At 39.6% G+C, this 23,708-nt stretch overlaps 5 protein-coding genes across 11 annotated transcripts; 3 read left to right on the top strand and 2 right to left on the bottom strand.

Annotated features, from left to right (window-relative positions):
* Nucleotides 1-510: 510 nt before the first annotated feature.
* On the top strand, nucleotides 511-2,641 carry LOC109854840 (threonine aspartase 1-like). 3 transcript variants are annotated; one of them, XM_020428357.1, is made up of 10 exons: nucleotides 511-660; nucleotides 791-921; nucleotides 1,002-1,069; nucleotides 1,171-1,442; nucleotides 1,520-1,599; nucleotides 1,659-1,726; nucleotides 1,830-1,946; nucleotides 2,041-2,224; nucleotides 2,310-2,461; nucleotides 2,528-2,641. In XM_020428357.1, exons 2-10 carry the CDS (start codon nucleotides 882-884, stop codon nucleotides 2,621-2,623), a joined length of 1,077 nt encoding a protein of 358 aa, XP_020283946.1. In that variant the 5' UTR covers nucleotides 511-660; nucleotides 791-881; the 3' UTR covers nucleotides 2,624-2,641. The 3 variants fall into 3 exon arrangements, with proteins under 3 accessions (XP_020283946.1, XP_020283947.1, XP_020283945.1); XM_020428358.1 differs by having other exon boundaries at nucleotides 511-917; XM_020428356.1 differs by having other exon boundaries at nucleotides 511-921.
* Nucleotides 2,642-3,160: 519 nt separating this feature from the next.
* On the bottom strand, nucleotides 3,161-7,034 carry LOC109854839 (exostosin-2). 5 transcript variants are annotated; one of them, XM_020428351.1, is made up of 10 exons: nucleotides 5,808-7,029; nucleotides 5,520-5,726; nucleotides 5,272-5,455; nucleotides 5,042-5,199; nucleotides 4,687-4,927; nucleotides 4,428-4,608; nucleotides 4,163-4,329; nucleotides 3,911-4,054; nucleotides 3,474-3,602; nucleotides 3,161-3,404 (listed from the first exon to the last, which is right to left on the bottom strand). In XM_020428351.1, exons 1-10 carry the CDS (start codon nucleotides 6,332-6,334, stop codon nucleotides 3,183-3,185), a joined length of 2,160 nt encoding a protein of 719 aa, XP_020283940.1. In that variant the 5' UTR covers nucleotides 6,335-7,029; the 3' UTR covers nucleotides 3,161-3,182. The 5 variants fall into 5 exon arrangements, with proteins under 5 accessions (XP_020283940.1, XP_020283941.1, XP_020283942.1 ...); XM_020428352.1 differs by having other exon boundaries at nucleotides 4,702-4,927; XM_020428353.1 differs by having other exon boundaries at nucleotides 5,042-5,181; nucleotides 5,808-7,027.
* A 279-nt stretch (nucleotides 7,035-7,313) lies between these two features.
* LOC109854800 (60S ribosomal protein L5) lies at nucleotides 7,314-9,559 on the bottom strand. The gene is made up of 6 exons (XM_020428264.1): nucleotides 9,408-9,559; nucleotides 8,851-9,036; nucleotides 8,568-8,702; nucleotides 8,157-8,359; nucleotides 7,723-7,900; nucleotides 7,314-7,588 (listed from the first exon to the last, which is right to left on the bottom strand). The coding sequence occupies exons 1-6, from the start codon at nucleotides 9,408-9,410 to the stop codon at nucleotides 7,400-7,402; spliced, it is 894 nt and encodes a 297-aa protein (XP_020283853.1). The 5' UTR covers nucleotides 9,411-9,559; the 3' UTR covers nucleotides 7,314-7,399.
* Nucleotides 9,560-9,772: 213 nt separating this feature from the next.
* LOC109854852 (ras-related protein Rab-35) lies at nucleotides 9,773-13,520 on the top strand. The gene is made up of 3 exons (XM_020428400.1): nucleotides 9,773-10,418; nucleotides 11,163-11,587; nucleotides 11,803-13,520. The coding sequence occupies exons 1-3, from the start codon at nucleotides 10,367-10,369 to the stop codon at nucleotides 11,929-11,931; spliced, it is 606 nt and encodes a 201-aa protein (XP_020283989.1). The 5' UTR covers nucleotides 9,773-10,366; the 3' UTR covers nucleotides 11,932-13,520.
* A 1,984-nt stretch (nucleotides 13,521-15,504) lies between these two features.
* LOC109854859 (F-box/LRR-repeat protein 14) lies at nucleotides 15,505-20,618 on the top strand. The gene has a single exon (XM_020428409.1). The coding sequence runs from the start codon at nucleotides 17,067-17,069 to the stop codon at nucleotides 18,633-18,635; it is 1,569 nt and encodes a 522-aa protein (XP_020283998.1). The 5' UTR covers nucleotides 15,505-17,066; the 3' UTR covers nucleotides 18,636-20,618.
* Nucleotides 20,619-23,708: the final 3,090 nt, after the last annotated feature.

Raw genomic sequence — 23,708 nt, 5'->3', positions numbered from 1 at the left:
ACTGACCTCGGTCGCGCGGCCTTGGTGGGGGGGGAGGTCACTGACCTCGGTCGCGCGGCCTTGGTGGGGGGGGAGGTCACTGACCGCGGCCGCGCGACCTGGGCGGGGTCAATGACCTCGGTTGCGTGATTACGGTATATATACATATATGCGTATGTATGTGTATTATATATATGACGTGTTGTTTTTCCACTTCTCTCTCTCACTATTTTTTGAGTTTGATTTTCATGCGTCATTTCTGACATTTCTCATATGTGTATTATATATATGGTTTATAAGACGTATATACTATTTGTCATCGCGGTAACAGGTTGTGTTCACTGACAACACGTTAAATAAAAATAACAATAGCGTGCGCGTAGCGCGCGCTTGTGTTGTGCTAGTAAAGAAAAAAACTGTAAGATCAAACTGTATAATCAACTGAAGCTTACTTATCGACAATCTTTGTGGATATGATTTTCGCAATAACTTGATGAGCTTTGTCGCCGCCAGTTGTCACTTTTGTAAATAAACATAAATCTGGTATATTTGTACGGAATTTATGTTTGTGTGTTTATATCACTACAACAAAATTCTGATAAGTAGCGGTATTATAAAGCGTCAGTTAATGATCGATTATAATTGTTTGTGTATGATTTATCATAATGTGTTAAAACTCAAGTTAGTTTTGTTTTTTTAGTTTTTTCTGTTTTTATGTTTTATGAGACGTAAGTTTAATTAGTTTGCTCGTTTTATTATTTTGCATTTTCATCACAACGCTGTTATTATTGTTATGATTAATCTGGGTCAGTATTTCTCTACTGGTTTTCTGCGTGTAAAAGATACATGCGTATACGGAGATTTATTTCGCAAGTGAAAAGTCCCGACGTTTAGTTTCACACATGAATAACGTTAAGCAAGGATTTATTGCTGTACACGTGGGTAAATATAATCACATATAAAGTTTGTAAAATTGATATTGTTACACATCATATGGAGATGTTATTTCGCTATTGTTTTAGGTGCTGGGCAACATTCGACATCACTTAAAGAAAAATATCAAAAGCTATGTCGTGAAGCATGCAAAATTGTAAGATGTTCAGACAATCTGATTGCAAACTAAATAATTACTAATTTTTTGTAACATATGGATCTTGTATGTTTACTTTTCTCATATTTTCTACATAATAGGGAGCCGAAAGTTTAAGATCTGGTAACAATGTATTGGATGCAGTGGTTGAAACAGTAATGGTTCTGGAAGATTCTCCTATGACAAATGCTGGATTTGGATCAAATCTCACTTGGGAGGGAACAGTGGAATGCGATGCAAGTGTGATGGACGGCAGCAGCTTGCAGTTTGGCGCTGTTGGCGCTGTTAGTGGAATAAAAAATCCTGTTCTGTTGGCAAAGCGTCTGTGTGAACAACAATCCATTAAGTTTGCATACGGCAGAATTCCACCCAGGTATACAGTTAGCATTTCTATTTGTATTTTGATTATTGTCAGAGACAAATTATTACAGTTTATATGAAATTTTATAGCTTCTTGGTAGGAAACGGTGCGTATATTTGGGCACATGAAACAGGCATACAAACCATACCACCAGAAGAATTGATATCAGGTATGTAAATACCATTTATTGTATCGTAATACACATAAAATGTCAGTATTCTGTTTCAGTGAGAGCTCAGAAGATATATAAACATTATAAAAGAAAAGTGGAAGGCTCTAGTATAGAAGCTCAGAAGGTATAAAGTTGCTCGACGTTTAATCTTGATTTGAAAACAAATTTCTTTCTTGTTGATACTGGATAGATGTGGTTTTCGTTAAGAGTAAAATTCTATGCCACAGTGTGCCAAGAAAAGAATGGACACGGTAGGTGCAATATGTGTCGATGATAACGGGAACATCGCCGCAGCCTGCTCAAGCGGTGGTATTATTCTGAAATATCCTGGAAGAGTTGGGCAAGTGGGTGGTCACACTTCGGATATTAAGTTTCATGTTTTTAAAATAATCTCGTAAGAAACGTTTATCAAATTTTATCCTAACGTTTTGTTCTTAGGCTGGAGTATGGGGTTGCGGCACTTGGGCCTGCAAAGACGCCTCGTATTCGGTAGGTGCCAGTACGTCGGGCTGCGGTGAACATCTCGTGCGCACCTCGTTGGCGCGCACCGTCGCGGAAGCCGTCTCAAACGCAAACTGCCCTACCACCAGCTTACATCGAGCGATGAACGTGGATTTTATTGGTGCACATTTGCAAAGTGAAATATATATGATTATTGTAATAAAAGTTGATAAAAGTAATTAACAAAAGTCTTTCCCTTTTTACAGATTCCAAATTTCTCAACGGACTCGAACAGAAACTTGGCGGTGTCATCGCCATACGATACTCGTCGCAAGAAGGATCGGGCGATTTTCTCTGGAGTCATTCAACAAATTCCATGATCATAGGTTATATGAACACACATGAGCGCGCGCCAATGGTAATATATCTCTTTTTATCTTTTTCAATAATTTCTTAGCTTCTAAGAATACTTTTTCACTTGCAGAGTCATATGTCGGTCTTACCGTCGCACGAAGTAGGTAAAAAAGCTGTTGTTGAAGGTGTCTGCTTCAAGCTATCAAGATCTGACACGGTTGAGTAACATTGTACATTTATCTCTAGATTACAAACAACTTTCCACCTTTTGTAAATGATAATTTATAGCTCCTCAAAAATATTTTGTACAAACTTTTTTATAAGAAAGTGTTAATTTGTTTTTCAAGTTTTATAATAGCACTACCAAAAATGTGAGAAATCCATATACAAGAAGTTTATAAGATACATGATGACATTTTTTGCTATAAGACTTTACATTGTTAACTGCCACAGTAATCGACGATAATTGTTTAACATACTCGATACAATAAAAATCTTGATGAACATGTGTTTAGAATTATTTACACTATACATATTCTTTTGTGACAACGATTTGATAAATACAAATTAACTTATCGATAAATACAAATATACATATAAAAAATGATTAACCTTCGCAGACTCCTTCCAAGGAGTCAATATAGTGACGCGAAGTGATTTTTTTTCTATTTCCATATAAAAATGATGTTACTAGATCAAAAACAATTAAAATTCGCCCCAAAAAAAACCCGTCCAAACACGTGAAAATTATTGTATATCTGTTATATGAATCTCATATATTGTTCCTACAAACTGCCAATGTTGTTGAATCGCTTTAGTTTCTCCGGGAACACGTCTTTGAAGAGCACCGGATCCGCGCGAAACTCAACCGATTCCAAAGGCATAGTTCCGTAAATCGAAGAGAATTTGTTTATGCACTGCGTACGTTCCATCATGTGCGTCAAATCTGCAGACAGCATCTCGGTATTGGTGCACTCGGGGCATCGGAATTTTTTCTTTGGCGTTACCTGCGAAAATTTCGTGCGATTGTGTCAGAAAATTTGTCCGCGCGTAATTCGAACCGAGCGTTCGCTCACCTTTATCGGAGCTTTTCCGGTGACATTCGCTACCAGAAAGTTCATTGCGATATCCTCGCAGTTCATGTGCTCGTCGACCCATTCCTTTATGTCACCAGGCATAGCTGTGGTGTACATGTAATTCCAATACTGGAAGAATTAAAATATTTATACCGAATAAATTTTTATACACTATATTCTCGCAAAATATTTATATACGTATAGAAACTTAACACACGGTGCATAAACGTAATATATACTTTGCTGAATTAATTGGTGTGATCTTAGCGAGGATAAAACAGGAGAGGATATTGGGTTACTTGCGGGAGAAACAAAATCCAAAAAATTTCTTATAACGGTATCTTCACAATCTGGAACACACATGAAGAAGATGGAGTTACAAATGTTACTGCGAGAGGAAACGAGAAAAACAAAAAAAAAAGCATGATATTTTTTACTTTATGATGAAAAGCCGCTCCCGTTAAAACCATGGAAATACTGTTTGTCCATTCGCTCTCGTATTTCCAACAATTGGTGCTATTGTCCCACATGTGTATGCGGGACGGAAAGCCGACAATTCTGTCTGGAAATTCTCTCCACACCTAAAAGTGAGATAAAGCGAAATTTAGTCTCTTATCTCGAAAACAAACGTCATTAATATATTGTGACATTGAGAGATCGCACCACAAGTGCATATGCTCAAAAGTCACCTCATAAGCAAATTCAACTTCGTCAGTAGTTAACATAATGATGTCATCGTCTATCGACAATACCGCTTCAGTTTCGATCTCGTCGTACGGATAAAATCGATTGGACAATTTATTTTCCTTCGTTTGAATCACTTTTAGCGGTTTGCTCACTTTCGGCCATCTTGACGCTGCAATTTTGAATCCGAACGCGTATGTATTTGAAACACGGTAAAAAAAAAAAAAAAAAACGAATAGATAAGCGAAATTAAATTCTAAAATTTCTCACAATGTGGCGGATTTTTATGCTGATTGTTCCAAATGACTAGAACTTTGGACAGACTCGGCACCTTCACGAGTTTGTTAATCAGCAGAAACAGCAATTCCACCCTGTCGTACGTCAGTATTACGGCAGTGAATCCGCGTGTTTTCGGAGCGGTTACTGGCAAAAAGAGCGGCAAGGGTTTTCCCTGCACGTTTAAAAATGAAACAATTGATTACGAAGTTCAGCTCCTTTTTTATATCAGTTTTTTTTTTTTTTTACCCACTTTTCTTCTACCCACTTTGTAAGGCGGTATGTTCCAGTACGTGTAATCGCGGGTCAAATGCGGAAATACGCGATCCGCGAGTATTTCCAATGTGGTTTCCGTGATCTTCTCCATCGAACTGAAATAACGATCGTATAACCAAGCGTTCTGTTCCTGCATCTCTGCGATACGCTGGCGGGATATCTTCTTCAGTAGTTCTATCGTTAATAAGATGTCAACTTCACGCACAAAAACAACAGACCTGTCGACATTTTAGAGGTTTACAAACAATACGCCTGTTTAAAGTAAATAAAATATAGAACGTCATAGAAAAAAAAAAAGCAATAAGAGACTCCGATTTATGAGCATGTCTTACTTTGTCCAATCGATCACATCGTGAAACGGCATCACTAAAGAGTCAGCTATAATTACAGGTATACAACCAGCTGTCATTGCGTCCAAAAGCGCGCTCTGAGCAAGTCTGGCGCCACGGATTATCAAACAAAACGTTGCTGACTGCAAGTAAAAAAAATCCTTTCTATTTTGTTTTCTACATAATACTGATGACAAAACGATCATAAATAATATTTGTAGTAATAAGTTTACTTGCAGAATATCAGGATACTTGTATATGTTATCTTCCACGCAACGTATTGTATTATTCATTGGATTGAAATGCAAACAGGGACCCAACATTAGTAAGTCCTTTGGATACGTGGTTTTTAACTCTATTAGATCTTGTTCAAAGGCAGTGTTAATGTTGATTTGCGAGGATATTGCCAACCATATTCTAAAATGGAAAATATTTAACATCAAATATGTTGCAGTAAGAAGTGACAAATGTGAGACATTACCTCATGGTACTGTGATTTGTCTTGAGATTGTTTACAAGAGGACTGTAAACTGGTAAACTAATATCAAACCCAGGTCTGTGTGTCAGGGATGACATTCCAGCACCAGCAATCATTGCTCTTCCTACTGGCACGTCAATGACAGTATTGTAGTCTGGCACACTTCCAGGTACCATATTAAAGATTAAGTGATTCTCTCCTTTGTTCCAACTTCAAACAGATAGCAATATCATCAATTTATTTAATAAAAAAAAAATAAACAACAAAGAGCTCTATCAGACTAAAACTTACAAAGGCAATGATCTCAGTGCCTGTGAAACTTCTTGAAGCTTCAGTCTGTTCTGATTAAGAGTGTCAATAGAAGGAACAAAAATACAAGCTTCATACGGATTAGGAGTATAAAATTTGCTGCTGACAATGGTGTTTAAAATTTGATAAAACTCTTTGGTCATCTGATTGGTTATAGGTCTACCCATTGAGTCCAAGTATACTTTAGGTGGATAGACATACACCAGAAGCTTGTTCCCCTGACTTCCGCATCGATACACATTAAAACAAGTAAAATATGTGCAAGAAGAATTGGTGACATCCGCCGCCGCCGAATTGGCAGGTAATGTTTGAGTGGGTAAAACATTCACATTGCTTAATGTTATGAGTACATGTTCAGAATGCTTCTGCGTATTGCCAAATTTGAAAATGTGGTACACCGAGATCAGTACAATGAACAACGTAAATAGTAACAAACAGATCACGAGAATGTTGTGATAATGATACGAGATTTTGTTGCTTTTGTGTGATATACGTATTGGCAGCACCATTTCTTTTTTATGTATTTTGGAAAATAAATTGAAAAAAAAAATAAAACGTGACGTTCGAATCTCAAACGTTACGAATCGTAATATTTAATTTCCAAAAACTTTTCTATCATCTCTCTGTATATATTCGACGCAAAAAGCACTCATCGTTAAATGATCAGTGCATGAATGCAGCAAACACGTCATTGCACAGATTGTATCACATACTTCTATGAATGATCGTAACCCGTAATTATAAGAAGGTTATGTATATTTACAAATCAACATTCCTTTGCTCTTTTTGTTCTTTTCTACTACACTCTCGAGCTGAACTCTGTGAAAAGTGCGCGCACAAAATTAAAACGTTATTAAAACGGAACAACTTTAATTGAGCATTCTCCTATACTCCCATGTATCTTCTGTTAGTGATCTACCGCGGCTTTAGCGCAAAGGTTGAACCCAGAGGTTGCGAGTTCAAATCGCTTGCTTTAGGATTTTTCTCGGTTCCTTTCTGCCGATTGCGTATCGTTTTATTTTTTTCGTGGGAGAAATGTCTACGCATTTCTCAAGGTCCTGGGAAAGGGTTTAGGAAGAGACACATGTGAGACTCGCACCCACTAAAACCCCCACGATGTGCCTGGCGTTTGAGAACGGGCCCTGGAACTCCCTGTCGGATTCTGCCAGGGCTCTCCCTCGCGCCTCTCCGGACACACGAAGGGAGGATCACCTACCCTCTGTAATTACTAACACTGGCAGCGGGACAGAGCACACGCTGCCCCAGATTGGGGGACCGTGTCCAGGACGAGTCCGAGTTCCCACTCTGACTCGCCAGTCCTCCGAACTGTATCAGACTTCTAAGTACTGCCAAATTAGCAGTATTAAAAGGTATTGATAGCCCCAACAGCAGAGCGATCGGATTCTAGACTGGCGAAACCCTCGCCATTTATGTTACAAGTAATGATATATAAAAGTTTAAATAAATTTTTATTTTTTTTGATATATATGCGGGGGTAATTCTCTTTATTCTCGATTGAGTCCACGCATAAATGTATGCGTAAATTACAAAAGAGATGTAGCATGACGAAGAAATTACACTTCGGTTTCTTCCAAAGTTTTCATGAACGAAGCCTTCTTCTGCGCTACGTTGTTCTTCCTTTCTGAAAGCGACAATTTCGCGCGATTCCATCTCTTCTTGACAGGTTCTTTTTCTCGCGTGATCTTCTTGTGTACCGGATCAGCGCGAATCTTCTCATGAGCTTTTTTATAGATGTTTTCTATCTGTTAAAAACAAAATTTGTTCGTTGCGTTATATCTCAATGCTCGCTCTGCGGGCGTAATTTTAAAAAGGTGGACGTGCGTGGATTAAAATGAATATAAAAACACGTAAATGTTAATTTATACGATTTGCTTACGTCATTTGCCGATATGCCGTTACTGATGTACATCGAGAACTGTCTCTTGAAAGCTTCGTCGTCTTCTTCTTCGAGAGTTTTCATGTAGTTCGCGACATGCTGGCCAAATATATGCTGTCTGTGCACATCAGCGTTGAACGACTTCGTTTCATTGTCGTAGCCTGGAAATCTCTTGGTGCTGCGCGAAAACAAAAAAAAAAAGACAACATTAACGTAACGAACGTTCAAGTTACACGATGTAACATTTGATGAGCGATATCAGTAACACGTTCTAATCTTGTATTATTTTTGTAACCACATCGTCATTGTAAAACACAATGACGAAAGTGAATTACAAAAACTTCATATGACGCGCATGTGCTATGAAATCATCACGTCAGACATTTATTGCAAATAACAAAAATTTAATTTTTCTGTTTTATTTGTGTTTTTACCTGTGAGGAATATTCAGGCCACCGTCAACTGCACCTTTCATGGCGCCGAAGACACGTGCACCGGTTGTGGTACGCATTAATCCTGTGTCCAGATAACATCTGAACGCGCTCGGACCCTTTGCCAAGTCTTCGACATTGTACTCGTCACCGGTCACCTCTGGTGTGCCGGTATAAAACGTATCCAATCCCAGCTTATTGAGAAGCTGCCAAACAAAAAACCTGATGTTTAATAACAATCGATCTCACGATGCTGTCTAACAGAGATGGTTGATGTATTATCAGGTTACATATACAGGGAACAAACAATTTTCTCATCAGTGTAACATCAAAGAGAGCTGAGTGGATCATCATAAGTAGCATCGAATCAAATCTTTAGACAAATTTTTTTAGAAAAAGAGAAAGATATCTCACCCTTCTGGCCAAGAGCAGACCAGTGCAGTAGGCAGATGCGTAGTTGGTGAGGCCTACTTTGACTCCATACGAGGGGAGCTCGTGACTGTAGGCAGCGCATATAATTCTATCACCTTCAATTCTCGAATAAGCAATCTTGAAAAACAAATATACAGTCAGCTTTATAAAAATAAGCCAAAAATTACAAAGTAGTTTTTTTAACAAACTCAATTTACTTAAATGTAATTTTTATATGATTTATACCTTTTACATATAATGGTGTTGCTTGTAAGACTCAATTTACCTGACATGTAATGTCCTTATTTGAGAGACGTACAATCAGCCTGTACTTGGGTGTATTGTACTTATTTTTATCCTGAACAGTTAGTCTCTTGCGAGCATAATAATCCGTTTTCCCTAGACGACGCCTCTTGAATTTTACTTGATATCGTTTGAAGTATTGTTTGTTTTTTACCACCTTAACAAAACCCTACAAGGAAATATGGATATTGTATTAAAAAAATAGAATAATGTTCAAAAATTCTACTTAAAAAGTTACATAGTACAATTTTTTATCGAAAACGTCTACTCGCGTCTAATCGTAAATTTACTAAAAAAAAACGTTCAGATTTAAAATTCTCAAATCATTGAAGATATTTCTTAGATTTTATGGTACATATAATACGCGTCAAAAGAAAGTTACATAAAACACATGGAAGAAACGTTCGGATACGTAGCAATGAACAAATCCAACGACAAAATAAGCATCTCGCGTCTCATCTTATTTCCGATACGTGATAAATATAGATTGCAATTTATATTCTTGAACAAGTCACATATTAAGAGAAAAAAATTGGTTACCATTGTTACAATTAATTCGGAAAGTGCGTTACGGACGAGTCCACTGTTCACCACGAGCCGGTCGAGTTGTGAAAGAGCGAATGGCGGACGGAAGCGGGTCAAGATGATGTGGTCGATTATTTCCTTTGTGGCAGCACCGAGTCCACAACTGCTCGCTAGAGTCGAACTAACAAAAATCACGACCAATCGCATTTAATCACCTTAACAAATTGATCGGTGCGATTGGATACCAAATTGGAATTTATCCAATCGGAGCAAGTTGTTCTGGTTTTTGTGATGAGGAATCAACCAATCACAGCGCTGCGTTTGAAAAAATTTTCAACGCGCTGCTGCAACGACGTTCAACGTCGGCAGTTCACCCTGTGTTCCGATTCCCCACCCGAGTGGCGCATCCGAGTGTCATTTTATCTCTGTTTCATATCTAGTTAGTGATAAAGATAAAAGTATATACCCGGGTGAGGAATCGGAACATAGCTCTGTCAGTGAACTTCGAAACCGAAAAGATTTGCGAACTGTTGCGAACGCCGCTGCGAGAAACATGGCCGCGGTGACAAGCTGGTGACACTTTGATATGGGATGGGCGTCGCGTTAAACGAGGATCGCTGTTTTTTTTCCTTCCGCCGTAATGATAATGAATAGTGATACCGCGGCAAATAAACATGGCGATCATTTGATACCGCAGTCGATTACTTGCCTGTACGAGGAGCAATTTCAACCGCTGCTCTTACTTGTGCGCGAGAGCGTGCAGGGCTAGCGTTACGCTTCCCCGTCTCCGTGTACAATACCGACTTCCTCGTGTGAATCACGGAAGAAGCGAACGCGCGTATCGCGGCAAAACCATCGTACGCTGCGCGTGTGCAATAAATCGCGTCCTCGTCGGTTATATCGTCGTCGACTGGCCAAGTAATCCGGAGTTTGCGGCGCGGTAAAATCCAGAGAAGAGCGTTGTGTATGTTAAGATGGCCCGGGAATACGATCATCTGTTCAAGCTGCTGATTATAGGCGACAGCGGTAAATACATCACGCTCTTCGTTTTGGAACCATAGTTTTAAATTTTTTGTATCAACACTACTATCTTTTTTTCTATCTTGTGTATTTTTGTATTTTTGTATTTTTGTATTCTTTAATTTTTTTGATTATTTTCGTCTCGATTTATAGCGAAAAATTAAAAAAAACAAAAAAAAAAAAATCAACAAAAAGAGTCTCTCCTGTGTTGTGATACTTCTCCGTGTGAAATTGGCCGCTTGTCATTGTGCAGTTTCAACGCTACTTGATTAAATGATGAGTCTGATGACAGACATGTTCTACTGGCCATTCACTCAAGCCATTGATACAGCTTTAGATTCTATAATACGAAGATTGTTCTTCTCTATGTGTGCGTGTGTACGATAAATTTAGAGCAATAGTGACAGCGATACGAATCATGATAAAGTTAAGCACAAGATAATAAAGTGATAAAGAGCAGACTTGACAAGAGTCCACTTGTCTCCATTTCCAGTTTCATAATTAGTTGTATCACCATCATAACAATTAACACCTCTACATATTTGTGTTTTATTTATTTCACTGCGTGTATGCGAATTTTATATTGTAATTTATTTATTTTATATTGTTAACACGCGATATTTGATATTTCAATTTTTTTGCACTTAAGTATCTGCAAATCTTTTCTGTGTATTGGAAAAACTGTGCAAAATCTTGATGTATGTGTGAAAAGTAAATATATCTTTGTTTTTTTTTTGTGTGTGTTCTAAGGTGTAGGTAAAAGCTCGCTGCTTCTGAGATTTGCTGACAATACTTTCAACGGTAATTACATAACTACAATAGGAGTGGACTTCAAGATACAAACTGTGGAAGTGGATGGTGAACGGGTAAAGCTGCAAATTTGGGATACTGCTGGACAAGAACGTTTTCGGACAATAACTTCAACTTACTACAGGGGGACGCACGGCGTTATTGTTGTGTACGATGTTACCAGCGGTGATACCTTCGCGAACGTTAAACGGTGGTTGCATGAAATCGATCAGAATTGTGATGTGGTTAACAGGGTACTCGTAGGAAATAAGAATGACGCACCTAATCAGAAAGTGGTGTTAACCGAAGACGCACAAAGATTTGCCAATCAAATGGGAATTCAGTTGTTTGAGACTTCGGCCAAGGATAACATCAATGTCGAAGAGGTACATTTTTCTTTCTTTTCTTTTTATTTTTTTATTTATTAAAACTAAGGTTAAATTTTAGAAATCCATTATTTTTGTTTCATCTCATTGTTTACTTATTGTGCAATACATTATTTTTTGTTGAATCATAACGCTACTCGCATGTTAAATAACGATTATATGATTTGTGTTTTTTGCTAAATAATTGTTTTGTTTTTTTAACGTGTTTCCTGCAGATGTTCATGGCAATAACACGGCAAGTATTACGGACCAAAAAAGAGCGTAAGGAGCGGCAAGCCATACAAACCAATGAAACAGTCAACCTGAGGAAAAGCACAAAACAGCATAGGAAAAAGTGTTGTTAGCAAGCGTTACGCATAAGTACACTCGACTCTTTTTATTTGAAAACCATTATTATTAATTTGATACGACAATTAGGACAGAATAAAACAGAGAGCATGTGTTAAGTATCAAAAGCGGACATCAGACGCTGGAAACACCCTGTTACATATATATATATATCTCTTTTGACATCAACTGAGTTTTTGTATTTCACATGATACCTAAGATTTGTATTCTAATTAAAATATACTTTTTGACATGTCTACTTTTGGTATGTCATGTTTAATAGAAGAAGACATACATCACGAGCGAACATGTAGGGTTTTATTTAGCGTAAACAATAATTTGCGCGGCTAATCGCTTTTTTACGATCCTCGATCTTTTTTTTTCCTCCTGTGTGTGCTGTATTTAAGAAAAAGCGGCCTATTCATCTGTAACATTTTACGGTAACTCTTTCACACACACATACACACACATATATATAAATATATAAATATACACATGTGTATTCATACGTACGTGATATCAAAAGTTACACGAACGCATTCCGCATTATGTAATTGTCAAGCGAAACGCAAGTGTCTGCTAATCTCGTCTTTACAATTATTTTTTTAGTCGTGTAAAATTTATATATCATTGCGTATAAAATTCGCTGCGTTCAACCACATGAGTTACCATATTTTAAAAATAATTCGTGTTTATGAAAAGCGAAATAGGATTTTAAGTGTCTTCTTGAACAAACGAACGACAAACGGATATTATTAGATAGTCCGAATAATTCTTAGGATATATTTTTTTTAGTAAAATTAAGGTTCCTGTGTGGTTTATACATGACGCTTTTCAATTTTCACTCGATTAAAATTTCGACATTTTAAAAAGTTGTGAAAATGTAACAACGGTATGCAGCAGTGTGTGTTACACAACTGGTGAACGAAAGAAGTGCTGTGTTTTCCAAAACAAAAAAAAATCGCTTTCCCGACTAAAATTTGGTATATCGTATTATACAAAAAACTTACAAAAAGTTGGAGGAGCAAAATCAATTGAAAAAAAAAAAAAATAATAATTTAGAACATTTACAAGTGATACACGTTTATACAACATGCAATCGTCAAGTGTTTTGTGATCGATCGTGTATGTAAAATTTGTGTGCTTTCTCTCTCAACTTTTTCTCAAACTTTCGCTCCATGTGTATCGGCTATGTGAAATTTGAAACAATTCATATGTACACACGAGATATGATTAGGAAACTTTTTTTTTTTAATCATTTATAAGCAGGATCCAATAAAGTTGACTTGACTTGATTAACGGAATGATGAAATTTGTCAATGTAAAATACATCAATTATGTACATTATTACTTCCAAAACAACATACGCGCGCTGTAAAAAAAAAAAAAACTATTCTTCGCCATTAATAACGAAAATTTGTGTGAAATTTATGTAAATTCACGCGTACGTGCACTTTCGTTATTAATCGCGTTTACATTTTGCATTTGTTCTTTGTGTACAATTTTCGCGCAAATTTACACACTTCTTTTTTTACAGTGTAGCATATTTTATAGTCGTACGTCTCTAAAAAAAAAAAAAAAATAAAAATAAATGTGTTACGCAGTATTATGTCTGTAATTTTGTATGTATACGGTCTATAACGTGCATCTCTATATGTACAATTAGCGACTCCTGTGTAACGAGAAACACAAATAAAGTGAGAGAAACTTATATCTTTGAGAAAAAAACAAAAACGTCCGAATATTTTATATATAAATCGATACAACGTACACAAACGCGCGCGCGAGTGTTGTGCAGATATTTTAAATTGTCCGCGTGCATCTGCGACGAACACACACACATATGTGCTACTACGGTGAAATGTTTATTGCAGAAGGGGTAGATAGCAAAGACGCGATGATAAAATTTGTAAATCGATCGGTTATATGTCCAGCTATACGACAGAAGCTGTCTGTATTAATCTGTGATAATAGTTAAGATAATGTCGCCAGCTGCCACTGTAATACCGCTGCATGTACCATCCCCATCACTCTCTCCCGTGTAATCGCTGTAATTGATTGTCATTTTATATTTTTGTTTCTCTTTTTCTTCATCATTTACCAATTTACTACATATCCTTAGAGGCGATCAAGCGACATCTCTTACAACGTGTACATATAATAATTCTCGATAGTTGCCAGTTTTAGTGGCATATTCACGAGGTGAATTTCATTATCGGCATACATTCAAATCTTGTTTACTGTTATATATACAACATGATATATAGTTACGACGTTGTAATATTATATTATATATTATTATATACATACATACAGATTATAAATAAACAACAATCTACATATGTATGTATCCGATAAATATTTGCTTTTGTATTTTGCACGCGCGTGTTTGCATTATCCTCTTACGTCCTCTTTTTTTTTTTTTACACACTTCTCTTTTCGCACACTCCTCCCGCCTCACCTTCTCTGTCTGCTGTGCAGCCGATTAGCGTGTATGTGTGTGTGTGTGTGTGTGTGTGTATGTGCGCGCGCACGCGCCTCTCTCTTTTCTTTTCCTCTCTCTATTTTGCATGTTACGTGTATATAAAAAATTACAGACATAACAGATCGCTGTTAAAAATCGCAAAACTTTTTAAATTAGCAAAACGAAATGTATGTGTTTCAAAATTACAAAAAATTACTCCGCAATATTCGTGCAATTGTATTGTAACATTCCTGAAAAAGTTTCCAGCAATATTTCGTGCTCTGGGAGAATATTTATCGTTCGAATTTCTAGAGTTCGAAACGCAAGAATTTTTGTACAAAAAGAATTCGAACAATCGCGTACGTCTGTTTGTACGGACTACGTGCCAACAATAAGATAGGATTATCACGTGTCTCGACCTTTGAGCTTCCGAAACAACACTTTGAAAGTGAGAAAAATCGTTCCGCGATGATCGCCCAGCGTTGAATACGTGTGTTATTCGCGATTGTGCGATAAAAAAAGACCGTTTTTGAGCACGTATACGGTATCTTTATTTTACAACAATCGATCAATAAATTGCGCGTGATTTTTATTGACCCGATTAATCAGTGTAGTTAAAGAAAAAAGTAGAATAGAATGAATCTTACATAACAGAATGCGAGATATGAGGGAAATTTGCATGAAGCACGAGATTGCGACATACGCGAGCAATTTGTTATCGTGCTTCTTGTTTTATCGGAGAAGACGCGACGAGGAAAAAAAAACAGTTCCGACAATTATTCGCTAATATCGGACACGAATCGACGACGACACACTCTGAGGTTTCGGCAGGCGAGGTAGGTAGTCTTCCGCGCAACGTGGTCCGGGATACATGGTGTGTGTGCGCCGTGCGTGTCTCCTCCTCGCCCCTGGTCCCTCTCGCCCTTCCATCATGCAACGAAAACTTAAAAATGCCGCCGCAGCGCAACCCGAATCGATATTCGCCGGTGCGGTCACGTGACGCGGTTTCGAGCGCGGCCGGCCAATCGGGCGTCGCGACGAGCGAGACTCGCTCCGCCTGTGCCCGACGGAGCGACGACACGACATCTGCATTCGCATACGCGGAACAACAGTCCGCGACTGGGAGCGCACTGGTTAACTTCACAGTTTGGCGATGAACCGCTCTGCGGGCGGTGGATACGAGTGACCCCGAGTGACGACGGCAAAAGCATCGACGTCCGACGGGCGTTCAACAACGACGAGAAAAGGACGGAGGAGAGGACGTTGCGACGCCAAACCAACGTTAACGTGCGAGCGAGATTTGTCCCGTTTTAACGCGCGTTGGTGTTGTGCTTTTTGATACCGCATATATACACACACACACGTACGTACACAATACACACACGACAACGGCATCGTGTGTGCGTACGTCTGCCGCCTGTACAGTCCTATCGTCTGCCGGAAGAAGCGCGGGGCCGCAACTCGCGCGCGTAAGCGACCCGTATATGCTCGTATAGTAGTCGCGTCTCGCGTGTAAAAAAGCGAGTGAGCCAGTCGTCTCGGCCACGGGACAAAGAAAGAGAGAGAGAGAGAAAGAGAAAGAAAGAAAGAAAGAAAGAAAGAAAAAGAGAGTAGAGGAAGTGATCGCAGTGTGCGCGACGAAGATCGAGTGCGCGAGCGAGTGTAAGAGGCGAGGTGGGGCAGGCGGGTGTAAGAACGAGAGGAAGAGCGCGAGCGAAGCAAGACAGAGATATATATATATATATATATACACACATATATATATATATATATATGTATATACATATATAGTGAGAGAGAGAGAGAGGCGGTGACTCTACGTAAGAGAGAGAGAAGCGGACACGCAAAGGAGGAACGGTGAGTCCAGACTGGCTACACGATATAAGGTGTTTCTATATGTGTCGCGCGCGCGAGAGAACGATGCTTTCGTAAAAAAATAACTTTCAGACGAGTGCCGCGTGATACGCAAAGTCGTGTGTCATTCTGTTTTTTTTTTTTTTTTTTTTTTTTTTTTGTATCTCTCGTTTTGTTCGTTTTGCGTGTGTTTTGTTGGTCTCGTTGACGCTCTTCGATCGCGCGACGAGGACTTGCTCGTTTTTCCCTCCCGCCTCCGTTGGTGACAACGATCACGTTGTGTGGATCGCGCGCTTCGTCGCGATCCGCCGCGTCAACGCGGTGATATCCACGCCGCCGTGTGGCGGCGCCGATCGATAGCCGCGATCGATATCGGTATTCTCGCGCGCGTGCGTGCGTAGAGCTCTCGCATAATATCGCGTCAAATCTTGCCGCACGCACGGGAAAAAAAAAAAACTTGTGCCGAATGAAATTACCGAACAAAAAGCCACGTCGTAATCTACTTCAAAGTTCGGATTGAGTCGAGGAGTAAGAAAAAAAAAAAAAAAAAAACGGCGACGCAGAGAAGAGGAAAAAAAAGTAGGAAAAACAAGAGACGAATTCAAGATAGAGGGAGATAATCATCGCGACAGACAAGGACACGACGAGCACTCGACGGTTGCTCGCTCGTCGTCGATCGTCGTCGCGGCGGAGTTGCCGCGCGCAAAGCATCGACGCGTGTCGACGAGATCACGGAACAACGACGGTGCGGCCAGTAGCAACAACGACGGCGGCGACGAGGACGACGACGGTGGGAGCAGCAGCAGCAGCAGCAGCAGCAGCAGCGTCAACGGTATGGACGAAAGTCAGCTGTTGATGACAGAACTTCCGGCGCCGTTGACACCGAGTGGCGGTCGCGGTGGCACGACGTTGCTGCATCGTCCGGGTCATTTCTACCACCTGCATCAGCCGCACCTGGCGATACCGACGCCACAGAGTCAGGCGATCCTCCAGCACAACTCTACGGCACCGCATTACACCACGGACGGGAACGGTGCCTGCGGCGGCGGCGGCGGCGGCGGCGGTGCCGTAGGAGGTGGAGCAGCCGCGGCTACCGCTGGTCTACCGGCCTACGCGATCGGTCAGGGCGGCAGCATCTCCTCGCGGCACCAATTGCATCCACATCAGACGCATCCGCGTGGCAACGCGACGTCTCACGGCCCAATCGCCAGCACTCATGTGTCCTGCCTGTATCCGGAAATACTCGCGCTAATTTTCAGTTACTTGGATGTCCGCGACAAGGGACGTGCCGCGCAGGTATGCACCGCGTGGCGCGACGCCGCCTACTATCGTTCGGTCTGGCGGGGAGTGGAGGCGCGACTACACCTGAAGAAGCAGGCGCCAGCGTTGTTCGCCAGCCTGGTGCGACGAGGCGTTAAGAGGGTACAGGTGCTGTCGCTGCGACGCAGCCTCAGCGACGTGCTCAAGGGTGTGCCGAATCTCGAGGCGCTCAACCTGTCCGGCTGCTACAACATCACCGACAACGGTCTCATGAACGCCTTCAACCAGGAGTACCCGTCCCTCACCGAACTCAATTTGTCGCTTTGCAAGCAAGTGACGGACGCGTCTCTCGGTAGGATAGCACAGTTTTTGAAGAATCTCGAACACCTCGAGCTGGGCGGTTGCTGCAACATTACCAACACCGGTCTGCTGTTGATCGCGTGGGGTCTCAAGAAACTGAAGCGGCTGGATCTGCGAAGCTGCTGGCACGTTTCCGATCTGGGTATCGCGCATTTGGCAGGTCTGAATCCGAATGCCGCGGATTGCTCCGTCACGGGTAACCTCGCCCTGGAACACCTGAGCCTACAGGACTGCCAACGGCTGAGTGACGAAGCACTGAAGCACGTGTCACTCGGCTTTACCACCCTCAAATCCATCAACCTGTCGTTCTGCGTGTGCATCACGGACTCCGGCGTCAAGTATCTGGCGAGAATGTCTAGTCTACGCGAGCTGAACCTGCGCTCGTGCGACAACATCTCCGACATCAGTATGGCCTATCTGGCCGAAGGCGGTAGTCGCATCACCTCCCTCGACGTATCCTTCTGCGACAAGATCGGCGACCAGGCGCTCGTGCACATCTCCCAGAGCCTGTTCAATCTCAGATCCTTATCCCTGTCCGCGTGCCAGATCAGCGACGAGGGCATCTGCAAGATCGCCAAGACTCTGCACGACCTCGAGACCCTCAACATCGGCCAGTGCAGCCGTATCACCGATCGGGGTCTGCATACCATAGCCGAGAGCATGAGGAACCTCAAGTGCATCGATCTGTACGGCTGCACCAAGATCACCACCAGCGGTCTCGAGGTGATCATGAAGCTACCGCAGCTCAGTACATTGAATCTTGGTCTGTGGCACGTGCGGTGATGGCTTTTTTCGTGCCAGTGTGTTCGGAGCGAACGGCGTTATCAGGTCGACGGCGACACTTCGTGGCGACTATTCAAGAACGTCGTCTTCACGCGCATGTTCCTGCCGCAGGCGGTAAGTTGGTTGTTCCTGTTCGGGATACGAAGTCGCCCGAGCGTCTTCGACATCGGCATTGTCAACGTCTACGGCGAATAGCGTTAGCGTTTTTCCCGCTCGAGACGGGAAATTTTTGGGTTTAATTCCTTAAGAAGGATGCGAGGAGAAGGATATAGAGAGAATAGAGAAGAAAAAGAAGAGTGGGTAGCGCTTGCTTTGGAAAGTCAACTTTTTTGTTTTCAAGAATGTAATATTGTTATTTAAAAAAAAGCCAAAAAACAAAAAAAAATGAAAAACATTTCGTCGATAACTCCGCCTTGCGATGATATTTTCAGTAATTTAAACTGTAGGTCATCAAGAACTGAAAAGTCTTTAACTAGAAACATCACAGACTGGCGTCCCGTGAATCTACCAACATTTTAATTTTTTAATTTTTTTTTTTTTAACCAAAGTAACGGTCAAAACATGTCGCAAATAATGTCTGAATTATGCTGATATTCGAACAAATGATGTTATATATACAAGATGTGTATATATACAAGATATGTATGTATACAAAAAATTCGGCAAAAAACGTGCTTCTAGTAAGCAGACAAAACCGAGTTGTACCGAGTCTCTTTACCATTTTTTAATAATTAATAAATGATTTGTTAAAAAGATCCTCTTGATACGATTTGCAGTTAGTGTCGTTGGTTAGCAAAAAAAATATTATAACTGGAGAGAAGTGGCCAAAACGTGGCAAAAACCGGATCTTCGATTCAATAAACTTCTTTATTTTACAACATTTTTTAACAAATGTTTTGACCCTAAATTTGGGTCTTCTTCAGTGTTAACAAAATTTGTAGTTATAGGAAGAACTCGTCCATCTCTGCTGTGTATAGCCGCTAACAATATATAATACTAACGTCTCGGGGATGACATTCCGAAAAAAAAATATCGTAATAATTTAAATAGTGTAATAATGTTTGGTTCTTGATGATCCGTAGAGTTTAAATTACTTAATAGTACCATTATCCTGTTTGAGAGAAAAAATGAGATTTCCTTCTCCATAAAGCGCCGTCTCGAGCGTCGTGGTGTATGTACACGTATGTACATTCTTCCGATCGTGATTCGCGGATGTCACGTATCAAAGACGATCGATCGTTAGATTAATTCAACGCTTTTCGATTTGGTTTCTTAACCCGATCAAAAACTCGCAAAAATTTAGGAAAAATAAAAAGCACATCGCGGTGTGTCTCTGCGTTGTTTCTCTCTCTGTTCGCTCGCGTTCGCGTCTAGAACGTCAGAACTGACGACCGCTCACACGCGAAATGACACGTAGAAAACGTACACGTCATTGATATTAATTTGCATCTAGAGTTTGATGCAATTTTTCTACAGGATTCGATGTATTTTATATATCATTTATTGGTGAGAAAGAGAGATGTCGATAAATCGATAAATAATGATTAAAAAAGTTGTGTATCCTGCTATATAAACTTTGTTCCATGTGTAAAACATGTTTTGAAATTACGTTTTATTGCCTTTTTTTTTTATTTTTTTTTTATTTTTATTGTGACGTACCGAATTTTATTACAGTGCGTCAATTTTTTGTGTTTAGATACTTCAGATATACATATAATTGTGTGAATCAACTTTGCACATTGAAACTTATGAGCAAGATAAACTTATAAAATTGATTTTATATTATTTTTGTCTTATATATACATATATAGTCCAACCTCGATAACTCGAACCTCTATAACTCAAAAACCTCTATAAGACGAAAATTTTGTTCGTTCCCTTCCGCTCCGCGGAAAGGAAAAAGGAACTTCGATAAGTCGAAACTTTTACAATTCGAAGATTTTAGCTCTTCCCTTGAGATTCGAGTTATCGAGGTTTGACTGTATATTTATATTGAATTATATATATTTAGATATATATTTATTATATATAACTATTATATATAATACATACAATATATATAATATATATTTTTATCATAGATATTAATACTAATAATTATATTATATATTTAACAATATATAATAATTACAAAACTATGTATTAATTCGGAAATCGCAATGTTATAAGTTACATTGTTTTGTCAATTAAGTTTGATCAATTTCACACCTTGAAATTTAAAAAAGTGGCATAAAAAATGTTTTACGATATATTTGAGTTAGAATTAAATCGGTGCTGGACGTTTGTGGCGGTTCTCTTATTAGAGGAAAAATAGTAAAAAAAAAAAAAAAAAATTACGGTGTACTCGTAATTTCGATCCGGACACTCCATATACCAGGTTCTGTTATAGAGGATTTTAGCTTATCGAAGTAAGCTGGCCTCATCCGCTTTGATCGCTAATTCTTACGAAAAAAATTTGCAATAAGACAAAAAACTGACAAAAAACAAAACATTTTAAATTTTGATGATCAGAGCAAACGTGATCTACTTTGTCGGAGGAGGGGATTTCAGCTTAACATAAAAATCGGAATTTTTTCTTCACGAGAGGATTCGAACTCGAGATCTTCAGACGATCATAACGCGAGACTCAATAATACGTGTTCAGCACCGATAATACTGGAAGGTGAATTTCTCGAAACACAGCCATTACCGCGTTTCTTAATATATTCGTGCGTCGTCGTCTATTTCGTGTAGGTCATGTGTCGGTGCACATGCCTTCATATCCAACGCGCACAGGGGTTGCCAGACAATGAGTAACGAGTCTTTATAGGAGGGCTAGGGTCGACGGAAGAAAGAGGGAGAGAGAAAGTAAAACAGGGAACGATAGAAAAAGGAAGGTTTTTCAGGGGGAAGTCTCGGGTCTCTCCAATCGATTACAATAGCACCTAACCTAGGGTAGCGAGAGAAGACTCATGGCGAAGATCCCTGTCTGCTTCTCTCCCTCCTTTACATGGTCCCGAGAGGGTGCTCCCTCGCCACGACAGGGGTCGACCACACAGACGTTCTATCCTTCTTTCTAATTTTCCGTCCAACTTACAGAAAGAATAAGATAGAAAAAGAGAGTAAAAGAGAGTGTGTTTTTTTTATCTATCATTTATTTTATTTATTGCTCCGAACAGGTTTTCCGTATTAATTCGCGAAAGTTTTCTACTTCTTGAGAAAGGAATTTCCCGTATTAAATTACGCGTGAATCATTAATCCGTGTGATGGTTCATGGAGATAATAAAAATCACCTCAAAGGTATAACAAAAATTAAACATTAGTGAACGATGTCATGTCCGAGAACAGAACTGTTCTAAACTTTTTAATAAAGAACTCTAGAACTTTTTGAAAGAGGGACTGTAAAAACTTATTTGTTGGAAATTGACGAAAAAAAAAAGTAGAGCCACCCTACGTGGCCCCACGACGTGCAGCTTCGATTGGTTAAAAAAAAAAAAAAATGAGAAGCGGTTGCTTCTTATCACTTCAACTAATCAAAGCTGAACGTGATAATGCTGTCTCAGTGTGAAAGTGCCGGCTAAAAGTCGACCCGAGTCACACTCTGGCGACGCAAATCTAATGGAAAGCACACAAATGATAAGTACCGGAGGAGTCGATTCGCGCGCTCGTTATGGCGTGCCTGAAGAAATCCACCACGTGCGCTACGCACACATCACTGTGAATTGCAACGTAATAATTTTTCTCTCGTGACGTATCCCGTCACGATTTTACCACAAACATTGTATAAAATTGCAATTTTTTTACATGTTTTCGAATTTTTTTAAATTTTATATTGTATAATCCCTTGACATTGTGGAATATCCCGCGCGTATTTCTCGAACTTTATACCAACACGAATTTTCTCGCAATGAACGTGTACGAGCGCGAGAGCAGAGGCGAGAGAGAAACGCAGAGATACGTAGAACAGCGACTATAAACGAAGAAAAAGACAAAAATGGAAAATCCAAAAGCGAAAATACTTTACTGGCTTAAGATATTTCCGTTGTTTATTGTTATAAGCTTTTATATTAAAAACAAAAAAAAAAGATAACGAATTTTCAGACGGAGGTGTTGTTTTAGCGCGCCGAATTCGTAAAATAATAGCAATATTTCGTGACACGAGAATGTGTGTGCGCGTGCATGTATGTGAGAGAGAGAGAGAGTGTGTGTGTGTGAGAGAAGGAAGAAAAATACATACCAGATACTACTGTGTTATATACCTGCGTATTAATTAATAAACAGCTGCGTATAGATCATCGATCGAGGCGTAGCGGTGATATCGCGTACGTACACGTTGATCTACTGAGTTTTTTTTTTTTTTTTTTTATTGATACGGTTACGTTTGCATACGTTGGACATTTATTAATTTTTCATTTCTCGTTGATTTGCACCGATGCTACTTCTGCCATTTGCGTCCGATGAAGAGACGATTATTTATAATAAAAAAAAAAAAAAAAAACCGACGTCGTTATCGCATTGTCATTTGCGTAAAGTCACACACGTACAAGGTATCCCGGAATTGTCTCTCGAGCGTATACAAGAGCTATCTGTTGCAAAATTTACGATTGTCTCCTTATCGATAACGCCGTGAGTCACAGTCACATTGCTACACTCGATATCTCGGTTGACACGAAATTTAAATTCCTTTGCGTATATACGGACGATAAATAAATTTTTTTTTACACAATGTTGGAACTTATCGTCTGAATGTGTACGCCACCGGAACAATTCCGGAATATTGTGAGTAGAACGCGTGTGAAGTTATAATTTTGTTTTTGGTTGTGACACAGGGAAAAAAAGTCGATTATCGTCGACATTGTTATCATTGTTAGCAGAGGCGGATCTTTTTCACCACGTAAGACTCTTGTTTCTTGGTTACACGATTTGAAGTGAATTTAGGTTTTTTGCGGATGTTTTTTTGTAAAAAAAAAAAACAGATTTTTTATAATGAACAGACTTATATAATCATTTAACGAGTATTTAACGTGGTTGCATATCAAAATTTATAATAAATTAGCATGTATGCGTTGAGGTCGTTCTATATTAGTCGTAAAA

The sequence above is a fragment of the Pseudomyrmex gracilis genome, unplaced genomic scaffold (genome assembly GCF_002006095.1).
Source record: "Pseudomyrmex gracilis isolate BER0280 unplaced genomic scaffold, ASM200609v1 scaffold_74, whole genome shotgun sequence".
In the NCBI taxonomy this organism is placed as follows: domain Eukaryota; kingdom Metazoa; phylum Arthropoda; class Insecta; order Hymenoptera; family Formicidae; genus Pseudomyrmex; species Pseudomyrmex gracilis.
Note: the sequence above shows the minus strand (reverse complement) of the source record. Positions and strands in the feature narration are given on the sequence as shown.